At 40.5% G+C, this 13,837-nt stretch overlaps 1 protein-coding gene across 1 annotated transcript in view; it reads left to right on the top strand.

Annotated features, from left to right (window-relative positions):
• SYNE2 (spectrin repeat containing nuclear envelope protein 2) overlaps positions 1-13,837 on the top strand; it is a 267,053-nt gene that overhangs the window by 35,411 nt on the left and 217,805 nt on the right. The window contains 8 exon segments of the mRNA XM_043517646.1: positions 4,704-4,765; positions 7,824-7,919; positions 8,336-8,413; positions 8,506-8,598; positions 9,075-9,256; positions 11,027-11,223; positions 11,997-12,097; positions 13,667-13,768. Coding sequence (XP_043373581.1) covers positions 4,704-4,765; positions 7,824-7,919; positions 8,336-8,413; positions 8,506-8,598; positions 9,075-9,256; positions 11,027-11,223; positions 11,997-12,097; positions 13,667-13,768 — 911 coding nt within the window.

Raw genomic sequence — 13,837 nt, 5'->3', positions numbered from 1 at the left:
TTTATTGACATGTATATATTAATATTTGATGGTACCCAAAAGGATGATAACATAAGAGGATGAGAGCAGAAACTATTTTAGGTGTGTTTAATAATTTAACATATTGCAATGATTTGATTTAATTCAAATGTGTTGAATAATCCCTGAATGATTAGGAAGAAAGAATAATAGTGTGTTTTCTGTTTACTTGAAACCTCACAAATAGTGATAAATGGATAATTTTTTCTGCATTTTATATTAGATTACATGCGTCTTTCCAAAATTGCCTTCTACTTATCTGTATCTCCTTTATTTTACCTTCATGAGTATGTGCCTGTCAGGTGGACTTGGTATTCCAGAGATTGCTCAAACTGGGAATTCCTAGATGGTAATCCTCTGTGGTCTAACCTAATCCCTGGTCTATCCAGATTGCTGTTTTATTACAACTAGGGATTCTGGATTTTAACTAGAATAGGAAAGAGTCCATTAAACAACACTGGCTCTGTTTTTCACGAGTCACTTTTAAAAATGGAAAAGTTCCTATCAGGGGATTTATAGTGAAATGTACATCCTGTTTATGGTGTCTGCTGTAAATCCCAGTATCCTGTCTGCAGTTCACTTCTTGATTGCACATAGCAACTGCATGGCATGTGGCCTTTTGGTATGTGGGCTTAGGATGCAAACAGTAAATGAGATGTGCTAAAAAAGTTAGTATGAGTATTTTTCTTTCACTTTTCAAGTAAACCTATAAAAACAATGGTTCTAAGAAGTTACCTGGTACTATAAGAGCCAAAACTCAACACTGAAAATGAGTAAAATAAACTCCCCAACCCCCAGTAAAGAGGAAGGATGGTCCAGTGGTTAGGGTGCTAATCTGGAATGCGGGAGATTTCCTGCTCCAGAAGAGATGTCCTGTGTGGCTGTGGGCAAGTTACTTAGTCTCTCTGTGCCTTAGTTTCAGTGGCGATAATAGCACTGGCCTACCTCATAGGGATGCTGTGAGGATAAATAAAGACAGAGGGGTTCAGATACTGTACCATGATAATGGGGCACATAGAAGTACCTTAGATATCTAGATAGATAGAAACCTAATGATCACAAAGCTCAGTATAATGAGTCTTCTTGAGTTGGTGAAGGTGTCTGTGGGCTAGAGAATTTGCTTTCAATTTCTGGGAATGGGAGGTCATAAGTAGGTGGTTTGGGGTCAGGGGCTCACATTTACCTGCTGCACGGAGGGGTGATGTGGTGATTAATAGATTAATATCTGTGCAACACTTTGAACACATAGGGCCTGATCCAAAGCCCACTGAAGTCAGTGGAAAGACTCTTTTTGACTTCATTTGGCTTTGGACAGGCTCATAAAACTTGATGAAGGTATCTTTATTACTGGCAGAAGCAACTGGCCTGATAGAGGCAAAAGAGAAATGCAAAGGGCTTAATGCTCCTCACTGTCTTTCAGAATCAGGCCCAAAAGCTAGTTCTCTGGCTCAGCAACAGCACAGTGTGTGTGAGCTAGGGGTGGGGCAAGAAGGGAGATGGAACCACTGGCTTCAGTGAAATATTGAGTCCTGCGTATACACTTCTTTTCAAACGGTAGAAATACCAGCTGTGCTTGCCTGCTACACTCAGTAGCCACCACCCACTCAAATTTCAGTTAAATAACTGGAAAGGCTCCATGATATTTTTGCAGCTTGAAATATAGCAAGGGGGTGTGGCTTGCTTATGTGCTAACTTGAATCCGATATCTTGGTGTTGTTTACTTAATTCATTCCTAAGTGATTATGATTTGCCTCTAATGCTGTATTTCTGTGTTTTATGTTTTTAATGTTATCCCTTTTTCAAAACAAAAAATATTTTGATATTTTATTTCTGCATGCACATGGTCTCCTCTCCTTTTTAATTTAGTTTTAATGTTCATTTTTAAAAAAGTGAACAATAATATAATCACGAGAGAAAATAGAGGGCTACATACTTGGCTGTGGTGGAGTCAGGGTGGTACTATTACAAATACTAGATACAAAGCATGATGGGTTATGGAGAACCACAGAAAGATTGTTTAGATGTATCATGCAAAGTATTATTGATGTGCAGAATATGAATATTTAATTCTGGGCAGATTTAGTGTTAAGGCTTTGATAGATGATCTAGAAATGTGACCCAGAATTAGCTATCTACTTCTTTAGGTGTAGATCCTGCACTGAGGTCTGCCCCTTTGTCCGTACAGTGTCTCACTGATGGAACTGTGTATGGGTGCAGAGTTTGATGCTAGTAAAGCCTGATGCAAGATTGGGGCTTTGGAATGGGAATTTGTGTTAGCTGTATTCCATGAGCATAATAAAATACTTGCTGCACTTGTGTGAAATGGGTTTCATTTTCTCAAGCAGAGCAGTTAAGCTTTTTTTGTGGGCATATGTTCTGGGATTTTTTGCAAGGGAATTGCTGGATTTTCATTGTAGAGTAATTCTGCATTTGGCCTACAGTGCCAAGTGAACAAACCTTCTCTCATATTTATCTTTTGGATTATTTGTGCAGTTATATAGCTGGAAGGCTTTGGGGCCCAAGGGCTGTTCAGTTTCACATGATCCCCTCTGCTAACATTTTTGTTTCTACCAGCTGCCTACCAGTTTAGAATCTGGACTCATTGCATGGTTAGAGATAACTCCATCCCCGAGATGGCTGCTAGGCTTTCAGTGCCCACAGAGCCCCTCCTACCAGCAGTCCATTGCTCTCAGATCCAGTCACCTTCTACCTCATAGTGGGAGTTCTTGTTGAAGGCTGTGTAGGGGCAGGCACAAGATTGGAGCCATGTACAGGGCACTGCAGTGACTGCAGAACGGACTTGAACAATTCTGTCAGGCCATTTTTGCTCTACTTTCCCCTCACACATGAGGGAGGGGAGGGCCCTCAAGACACAGCTCTTCCTATCTCTTCCCAGGCAGGTATTGGGCTGGCATCCCTCCCCTCAAAAAGCCTGGCTGTTTGGGGAATGGTGTTGGGAATGGTGAGGTGGGGGACTTTGGAATTCACCAATTCCCAGCCTGAGGGGTAGGTTACAGACAGCCTATGGATGGTATAGCCATTACTCCTCTGCACCCTATATGTAGGAGTTCTGGGCCTCGGGATCTATGTAAGTGCAGATCCCCAAACCCCTCTTCTGCTCACTCCTCAAGCAGACACTCCCTTTCTGGTGCACTGGGGCTGCAGAGGGCCCCATGCATGGTCACTCTGCCAGCACCTTCTCCTCGCGTCCTGCATTGTGTCAATGATGTGGAGGTCGTACTACTGGCCCTCCCGATCTGGATGAAAATCATACTTTGCAGATAGAGTTTGTTCCCTCTGCTGGGCTGGTACAGTGTAATCTCCCCTACCCTTTTCAGTCTGTTTTAACCAATGTTCTAGATACAACATTACACATCTTAGCTAACAAGAGCACTAGTTTCAAAATGCCCCACGAGTGTGCATACAAGTTGGAACCAAGAGAGAGGGATAAGCGCCATACACGTCAGAATTTGTTCTAATTCAGTGGCCAAGTTAATTGGCCTGGTTTAATCATCTTTCTAGTTGGATTACCATAGGTCTGTTACCTTGCACCTCAGATTTCATGGCTTTAATCAGGTAGGATGCAGGTAGTGGGAAAGCTGTCGGGAGACGAAGGTTGGTAGCAACCTAAGTTGAATGAAATATATGCCTAAAGCCTGGGAGGGACACCAGAGAAATCAAAATAGATTATGCCTTTAGATTTGTTCATGCAGCTCCCACTACCTTTAATGTGAGTCATGTGAGAGCATTTGATAATAATTGTAGTCGTATGCCAACTAACATATTATTCCTATTAGCTGTACTGTGTAAAAATGAAGAATTAAATAAAATTAGATCTTTGGGGGGTTCTTAAATAAAAGGGAGGGGAGGGAAAGAAAGAGAGTATTTTGGTTTTCTTGCAGAGTCAATGGGACTTAGACACCTGGGGTATGTATATACGGGGACAGAAGCCTCGTAGCACAGCCTCGACTTGCAGGGCTCAGGCTGTGGGGCTAAAAAATCGCTGTATAGACATTTGGCCTTGGGCTGGAGTCTGAGTTCCCTTCACCCTCAGAGGATCTCAGAGCTGGGACTCAGGCCCGAGCCCAAACGTCTACACAATGATTTTTCAGCCTGGGAGCCTGAGACCTGTGAGCCCAAGTCAGCTGACCAGGACCTGCTGCAGGTTTTTTATCCCTGTGTAGACAAACCCTTAGTGATTTTTGACACTTTTGACAATTTTACCCTAGATCTGAACTTTTAGAATTGCAACAGTGGATTTATGCTGACAAAAGGCCTAAGGCATTTGAGGCACATTTAGAAATAAGTTGAGGCCCAAGTTGTTTTAGACATATTGCTTTGTAGGCTCATTTGTTCATTTTACTATTTGCATTAGTTGAGCTTTAAAAAAAAATCTTAAAGAACATTAAGATTCTCTGTGGGGATGGACCTTTCCCTCAGATAAAGCCCCATCAAGTCCAGTAAGAGTGCGTTTTCTGGTTGTGGAGCTCTTGGAGATGCTTTCATTTCTGAGTGGAGGAAAATACCAGTTAGATTCCAGAAAATAATATTAAAATCTGTATAAAAAACCCACTGAGATAACTGAAGACAGAACTTAGATTTGAGTTGGAGTCCATGTTTCTCTTTAAAAAAGTGAAATAAAAATAGTTAAATTGTTTTATTAAGTGATTTTTCTTTTTTTACAGCGGAGCAGGAATGCATCCAGAAGAAAACCTTCACTGGTTGGATAAATTCACAGTTGGCAAAGGTAAGAAAATGGTCTGTGGAACATAGTTTTATCTTATTGTCTTGCAATAATGAGACCGTAGTTAAGGTTGCATCAGAAATGCTTTTCAGCTTCTGTATCTCAAAACCCTTTTTTTGTAAACATACCATGGGAAATTTGAAGCAAATTTCACTCACTAATTAATATGTGTGAGGAATGATCTCCAATGTGTATTTTATATTGATTTATTGTAGTTTATTTAGGAAATTTGGGAAAACAGGAACAGTGAAAAAGCCTGATTCCCCAGCTTCCCTCCTTCCTCCCTACATTTGATGCCCTCTGCTGTTACGTGAGCTGTAACATTGTGACATTGGAGATAACCACTCATCACTCACCCTCCCCCAGTTCGCTTGCACACTTGGGGAAAATTACTGTTACCCTTGTTAGAGAAACAAGGTGGGTGAGGTAATAGCTTTTATTGGACCAACTTCTGTTGGTGAAAGAGTCTCTCACCGAAGTTGGCCCAATAAAAGCTGTTGCCTCACCCACCTTGTCTCTCTAATATCTTGGGACCAACACGACTACAACAACACTGTATCCTATTGTCATGGCAATGGCTACCTTTGATAACTGATTTACCTCAGACTATGACAGGTCACCGGAGTAATTGAATGGAAGCATACTGTGTTTGGATAAGTTCCTGTTGGGCTGTTTGGGTTTGTACTGTTTCAGTTCAAGGTTAATTGTTTGTTACTTTCCTCAAAAAGGGTTACATGAATACAAAGCTACAAAACGACAGCCCCTTTCCTGTGCTTCTTCTGGCTTTCCAAGTGTTTTATATGACAACAAATTAATTTAATTACTTTGAATATATTTGTCGACATGACAGTGTGGTGAAATGTGGCGCTTCACAAAGATAACAATGGCAATAAAATGTACATTGAAAACAACAAAGGTGGAAGTGCTCTATTACAGTAACTCCTCACTTAACATTGTAGTTATGTTCCTGAAAAATTTCACTTCAAGTGAAATGATGTTAAGCGAATCCAATTTCCCATAAGAATTAATGTGAATGGGGGGGTTAGGTTCCAGGGAAACTTTTTTTTGCCAGACAAAAGGCATTATATACATTTTAAACAATTTTAAATAAGCAATTTAATACAGGTATTAAACAGTCTGGCTGCCCCCCATCAGCTCCCCTACACCCCCCCCCGCTCCCTCCCAGCACCTCCCGCCTGCTGGCAGACTCCACAGATCAACGCCTTCCCCCTGCTTCCCCCGCCTCCTGCCTGGGGCAATCAGGAAATTCAATAACAAAAATGTTTTTGTTTAACGTTCTTGAAGATTTTTTTGTTTAACATTCTTTAAGATTGCCTTCCTCAGTAAACAAACCATAAAAAATAAGAAGTACAAAGTTAAGGATATAAAAGGATTAAAAAATTCCAAAGTCAAGCATTATCAAATTAGGAAATGCCAGAATGAATGTTGCCCAAGGAACCTTAATTCAGTGCCCCTGTGGGTATGATTGTTATATAGTCTTTAATTACATGCAGAAGTGACTTTGTGAACTGTTTGGTGTAATTGACTTGCCAAGCATCACATAGGAACTCTGTTGCAGAGGCAGATAGAATCTAAGCCTTCAGGGTGGCATTGAACTGTCCTGACCACAAGACCATCCTTTGTTTTCCTCCAGCCTCTGGCTCATTCACTACAAACCTACCAACTTCTGCAGCAAATGAGGTAGGGGTCCTACAGACAACAGGCTCCTTCACTACACAATCACATTTCATCCTCAGAGCAGATCCATCCTATGCCCTGAACAAACCAGGGTTCTGTGTAAAATAATAATATAATACTAATATGGGATCATGTAATTAATGACTGTATCATAATGCATATGCACAAGTGGGCTGAATTAAGATTGCATGATCAATGTTCGTTCTGGCATTTCCTAACTCAAGAATGCTTCACTTCACAAACTTTTTATCCTTTACTTTGCATTTCCTAATTTTTTATGATTTGTTTATTGAGGAGAGCAACCTTAACTAATGTTAAACAAAGTTGTTGTTTTTTTAATGTTGCTGTTTGTGGATAAATTTAGAACTGTACTTTGGAGAGCAAAGTGTAAAAGAATGAATAAACCAAACAAATTTAAATATTCATGGTTGAACAGGGAAAATTAGCTTGGAAAGGTATGTTTTAACTGTTGAATAACATGCACATGGCAGAGACAGGTGTGTGTGGTTATATATTTGTGTGGTGTTTTTGTTTGGTTGGTTGGAGGTTTTTTTGGTGGTGTTATAGCGGCATTATCATAGGATGTTTGTTTTATTGTTGTATGTTTGTGCTACACTGGAATGCTTTTAAAACATTGTTTTAATTCAGTGAAAGTCAAGGATTAACAGAAATAGCTGCAGTGGAGGCAGGTACTTGAAAGCTTTCACAAATATGCTCTGTCAATGCATTTTGGTCCTGACCTGCGGCGTATGAACTGTTTCAGTGCTGGTCCCTTCTTGAGAAGAGATGGGGAGCCACAGTTTGGTTTTACGAAGCCTGTAAATAGCAAGCAACATTGAGGTCATTTTCATTTATCTCCAGAGTCAATATTCAAACCTTAGGCTTCATTGGTGAAAAGCAAGAACGTTAATCAACTGCTTTTTCTGACCTTCGTATTTTTCAAAATTAGTTACTGGAAATTTTGCATCAAAACTGAGCTACCCTCCTCTTCTTAGCCTCCTTAAAGGCATAGCTTGAAACATGATAATTTTGGCCCCAGTACAGGAAAGTGCTTTAACGGGTGCTTCATTCCACCCTTATTCGGGAAAGCATTTAAGCATGTGCTTAAAGTTAATTGGCTTTAATTACTTAAGTGCTTTGCTGAACAAGGATGCTTTCTTGAACTGGGTCCCTCAGCTTTAAAAGAAATCTATTTTCTATATCATTCTGTTGAAATAAGCAGAAAAATGGTAGGTGGAACAAAAAAAAGGGCAAAAAAAGAAAACTTTTTTTAAAAAAGAAGCAAAGCAATCAGTGATATTTTGCTCGACGATGATTTCAGAATTCAGTATATAACTTGCATCTAAATGTATTACTTTTGCAGCATACTCCTCCTTCCGTTATCTCAGATCTATATACAGATGTCAAAGAAGGTCGTGTGCTCTTGGACCTGCTGGAAGTACTTTCAGGCCAACAACTGGTAAGATAAAATAAAGGAATGAAATCCTGGCTTTGGCCTAAATCCTGTAAAGATTTATAGATGTGCTTAACTGTAAGCATGTGAGCAATTCCACTGGAGTCCGTGGGTGAGTATCCTGTCACACCTTCCACTGCCAGGAACAACTGTCTCATGGCTTGCATGCTCTCTCATTGAGAATCAGCTGTCCTTGTTGCAAGGGCTCAAGCAGCAAGAACTTGCTGGCACTGTGCTTGAGCTGCCTGCTCACAAGGGTCTTGATGCTGCAACATTTAAGTCAATGGAAGCTTTGCCACTGGTGTCAATGGATGCAAAATCAGACATCAGTCTTTGCAGGATTTGGACCTTTATTGGTGAACAATCTAAAATAAAACAGATTGTCATAGCTGATAGTGCAATATTTTCTTTTTACTTTGTAGCCACGGGAGAAAGGATGTAACACGTTCCAGTGCAGAAGCAATATAGAAAATGCCTTGAAATTTTTAAAGAACAAATCAGTGAGTATTAAAGTTAACTTTAAAATTCACTCTTCACACCAGTTTAGTTTGTTGAATATGTTCCTTCTTTAACAGTGATCCTCTTTTTCCAGATCAAGGTCATAAATATTCATGTTGCTGACATTATTGAAGGAAAACCTTCCATTGTGCTTGGCCTAATTTGGACAATTATATTACATTTTCATGTAAGTATTGCAGTGATGTGAGAAAGTATTTTTAATAGAGAAAAACATAAAAATAATTGTGGAATAAAATGGTCACAAAATGAGATTAATTATGCATAAGCACAATGTATGCCTGAAGTGTTGGCTCAGAGAAGAAACATCTAATATGTTCTAATTCTGCATTGTAGCTGCTTCTCTGAAATGGGTACTAGGGTCCCTGTTAGCTGAGCAGGATATGATTGACAGCAGTGTGATGTGCATGTCAATATTTTTTTATAACTGGTTTAAAATCATGGGCCAGATTGTGCCTGAAGGTATGTGCACAGGAGAGACAGCTATCACAGGAGAGACAGGTTCTTCTCAACCCTGGGCTGGAGCATGCTCCATGCAGACAGAATCTTTCGGGAATTAAACTGGGCCAATCTGACAAGTCTCTTCTGAGCAAGTGTGAACAGTGATTTTTTTACATTGTTAAACTCTCCCCTTGACTCTGGTAGATTGAAGAGCTTGCATGGACCCTTGGTAGTAGTTATAATCAACCATCTCTTGATTGTTCGAGCGTTGTCGACTCATCTTCAGCTGCAAGCCCACAGGCAAGAAAAAGAGGTAAAGTTAAGAAACGGTGGAAGATATCTGCAAAAAAGGCCCTCCTGTTGTGGGTGAAGGAGCAATGTTCAATGTAAGTACCATGAAAGCGTATAAACTGTATCTCATGTTTATTTTTACTGTCACCCTATAAAGGCGCTATATTTTGTCTGTTTAATTTCTTAGTGACTGATTATTAGATATAACAAAGAAGTAGCACATTAGAATCTAGTTGACATTTCACATCAATTCTAACAAAGCTTGGATTTCAAATTTGGGGCCTAAATATGTTGACGTGGGTCCTTTAAATATAAGAAGTTGGAGCTAACTTTACAAAGAAAACACTGATAAATAAATTGACTTGTTGGGCTTTCTTTTTTATCAGCTGTCTCCATTCTCTGTGTAATGCGCCTACTGCAATGCTTGCATGCTTTGCCAGTTTTAATCCTGTTGGATTAGCATTTACTGGTTCTCTTAGTAACAAAGTTACACTAATCGTCCAAGAATTTGTTGAACAAAAAAAATCAGAATGCCTAGAAAAGAATCAACATCCCAGTTCATGCATTTTCCCCCCAGAGCATTGCACAAGCCAAAAGAAAGCGTTTCATGAGCTAAGGACTTTTTATAGAGTTAAGAAGGCTCAGGCTCTGCTCCAACAGAGATTTGTACACCTGCTTCACTTGACATACTGCAGGTCATTCCATTGACTTAAATGAGAGTGCTAATCATGTGCATATGATTTTGCAAGATCAGGGCTTTACATCTGAATTTCCTTGAAAAACCACTGCCTGGCACAAATACATTTTAAAAAATATTACCGAAACCTCGGCCCTTTCTTTCTAGCTCTCCAGGTTACCTTTTCTGGTGTCACCCCACTAATCTTCCATTCATGTTAGTGGGACGTTAGAGTGTTTGTCAGCAAAGCAGGTGTTTTCTGCTGGATGTATATATGGGACTTGTCAGGTGTTGAATCTTACATTTTCTATATTTTTCATTTGTTTTATTAAGGCTATGGGGTTTGCATGTGAATGAAAGCTCTCTCTTTCCTAATCATCTTTCTTTTGCCTGTCTTTATTCAGAAAAGGTATAATCTATTTGATTGTGATTAGAGTGGGTTTAACATATCAGTTGCTGCTATAACATGTATATAAGACCAACTTTGGTTTTTAAATCAATGGCCCCTCACGTTTCAATCATGAAAGATCACTGACACCCTGCGTTAACCCCTGTTCGCATACTATCATATCCACTGTAGACAAACTGTTTTTTGAGGAGTTTGTTTTCTCAGGACTCATTATGACTCATGAATCTTCTGTGTACATCAATGTATCATCTAGACACCAGATGCATTGTAGAAATTGTGGGATCCCTCTCTAAATATGTTTTTCATTTCTCTAGTCCTAATTCAGTTGAACATTTTGGAAAAACAACAACAACTTTCCAAAAGTAATGTAATAAATTTAAGTCTGGGATTTTCAAAAAGGCCTCAGGTAGTAAGATGCCTGACTCCTATTGGCTTGTTGTTTTTTGTGCTGTAAAAGGCATTGATAGATGCCTTAAATGTAATAAATAAAAAAAAGAAAATTTGGTCATCCACGTGCCATTGCAGCACACAGCAAGAAGTAAAAGCAGCATGATACTAAGCAATGAAAACTATTTCAGTTTTTAAGTTTGTTGGACCGATTATATTGACCGTGCATAATGGGGCTGACTCAGCTTCCACAGAATTGGAAAGATTCCCAGTAACTCAAGTGGGATTTGGATTAGGCCCAGTCTGACATGGTTTACATTGTACCGATAACTGAATGTTAAATATTTTAAGAAAACAGAACATGACATTTTATTCTTTATGATTTTGGGGCAGGAATGAATCTATCAAAGTGGCAGATTTCCAATCAAGCTGGAGGAATGGACTGGCTTTTTTAGCTATCATCCATGCTTTAAGACCAGATTTAGTTGACATGGACAGAGCAAAAGGTAGAACTAACAAAGAAAATCTGAAGGAGGCTTTTAAAATTGCAGAACATGAATTAAATATTCCAAGACTTCTTGAACCTGAAGGTAAATGATCTATTTTGCATACACTTGGTATAAGGTCTGATGCTGATACTGTCAAACCAGTGTCAGTTCATAACAAAGGATACATCTACACCGCAAAAAAAAGCTATGGCAGCGAGTTCTAAAGCCTGGGTCAACGGACATAGGCTCAGCGCTCACGCTATGGGCTAAAATTAGCAGTATAGATATTCCCACTCAGGCTAAAGCCCTGTGAAGGGAGTGGGTCTCAGATCCTGGGCTCCAGCCTAACTGGGCTGCTATTTTTAGCCCTGTAGCATGAGCCCAAGTCAGTTGAGCTGGTGTCTGAGACTTGCTGTTGGGGGTTTCGGTTGCAATGTACATGTACCTAAATAGAATTTTTAATGTTTAATTACTGTGATGATTGGGGGGTAAAATGAAATACTGATCTTTATAATAAAAGTAAGAATGTTCTAACCTGAGGTTCTTTGCTGAATAGTTCATAGGGAACCTGAATTAATAGGAGTTTTGACTTGGCAACAATTACAGGAACATCCTTTAGAAGAAAAATATAAAGCTGCATGATGACGATATTAACAATTGCCCACTTCTTTTCTAATTTGCTGTTTTGTATTACAGTATTCCTGAGGGAAAAAAATCCATTTAATACTGTTTTTTATCAGTGAAATTTTAACTGAAATGCTGAAAATAAATTAATTTGTATTTGCTAAATTTTCACGATTGCTCTGTAGAATATAATTGTACAATCAAACTGAGAAATGTGCAGGAATGAGCTAATAGTGTGCTACCTCTCACAGATGTCGATGTTATCAGTCCAGATGAAAAATCTATCATGACTTATGTGGCTCAGTTTCTGCAATATTCCAGAAGTTTACCTGTGGCTGAAGAAGACATGCAGGTATGTCATTTCTTTTATCATTGAACCAAGCCAAATGAGTGTACTTTTTGCTTTTCATAACTCTGAGTGAGAATTTCAACACCTCCTTTGCAAAGCCTGTAGCCTCTCAGGGCCTTGGGTCTGGCCTGTGGGATTGCCCCCCCTGGTGCCACAAGCCCTGCGCCGCTCTCAGAAGTGGCCAGCACCATGTCCCTGGGGCACCTGGGCAGGGGCAGAGGGCTCCATGCGTTGTCCTTGCCTCCAGGCACTGCCCCCCGCAGCTCCCATTGAAACAGGGAACTGCGGCCAATAGGAGCTTCGGGGGAGATACCTGGAGGCGTGGCAAGGACAGCCCGCGGAGCCCTGTGTGTGCCACTCCCGCTCCCAGGGCCGCGCAGGGAGATGGTGCTGGCTGCTTCCCGGAGCGGCGTGGGGCCAGGGGAGGCAGGCAGGGAGCCTGCCCTGGCCCTGGTGCGCGCCGCTGCCACCCTAGAGCCGCTTTAGTTAAGTGGCGCCGGTCCAGAGCCTGAACCCCTCCTGCATCCTTCCCCCCCAGTCCCTGTCCTGAGCCCCCGCTGTACCCTGCACCCCTGTGCACCCCAAGTCCTTGCCCTGAGCCCCGTCGCACCCTGCACCTGCTGCCCTGAGCTCCCTCCCGCAGTCCACACCCCTCCTCTGCCCCAATCCCTTGCCCTGAGCCCGTTCCTGCACACTGCATCCCCTCCCACACCCCGCACTCCCTCCCGCACCCCAACCCCCTGCCCCAGCCATGCATACAATTTCCCCACCCAGATGTGGCCCTCGGCCCAAAAAGTTTGCCCACCCCCTGTAGCATGATTCAGTAACATAGTTATAAAACATGGTGTGATCTTGTCTACAATGACACAACTGAGCTTATTCTAATCTTGTGTGTCCCTATCTTATTGTAACCAAAATCCCCAACATGGTAGATTTTTTTTTAATAGTGTAGACACAAATTTTGTTGCAAAGTTCACTTTTTTGTTAGTTAAGATGTCCATAAATATTCCAGCCAACATTTTCAGACCTGGTTGCCTAAATACAAGCTCCCAAAATTATAGCTAGGTACCTAGATAGAAGTAGACTGATTTTCAAAAGTGCTGAGCAACCCAGATCCTTCTTGTTAGAAGCTGATATAAAGAGCATTCGTAGAAAACCATTTGGAGGGCACAGCAAGAATTCTATTCTATTCTATTCTATTCAAAACCCAGGATGTATGCTGTATATTCTTGAATGCCATCTACTGGCACCTTTATCTATTAACCAAAAATTTACATATGATAGAATGTTCCTGTAACACCCTGAAGTCTGGCTACTTGTTTCAAGCTGCCTTCTGTATTCAGGAAACTAACTTCTGGCACTAGGTTTGAAGATTTTGGCTTTCATCTATTTGTACGGCCTGATCCAAAGCTCATTAAATCAGTGGGAGTCTTTTCATTGATTTCAATGGGCTTTGGAACAGACCTTTAGTGAGTGGGAAGGCTTCACTAGTGTGTTGTTTTTATGGCACAATGCAAACTAAAAATAAGACTTGCAGAATGCAAAAATGGAATTTTCTGCTCCAATTACCAGGGGAAAGTAAAAGAGGCCATGAGCTGGCTGACTGCACAAGAGAAGAAGTTAACAAAGTTGTTGGTTGATACAGAAAATGAAACATACTATAAAAAATTTCAAGTAAGTAGTATTAAATAACATTTTTGAATATGATATTTGCAAAGAAAAATATTAAAATAAGCCCCCCAA

Source organism: Dermochelys coriacea, chromosome 6 (genome assembly GCF_009764565.3).
Source record: "Dermochelys coriacea isolate rDerCor1 chromosome 6, rDerCor1.pri.v4, whole genome shotgun sequence".
In the NCBI taxonomy this organism is placed as follows: Eukaryota; Metazoa; Chordata; order Testudines; family Dermochelyidae; genus Dermochelys; species Dermochelys coriacea.
Note: the sequence above shows the minus strand (reverse complement) of the source record. Positions and strands in the feature narration are given on the sequence as shown.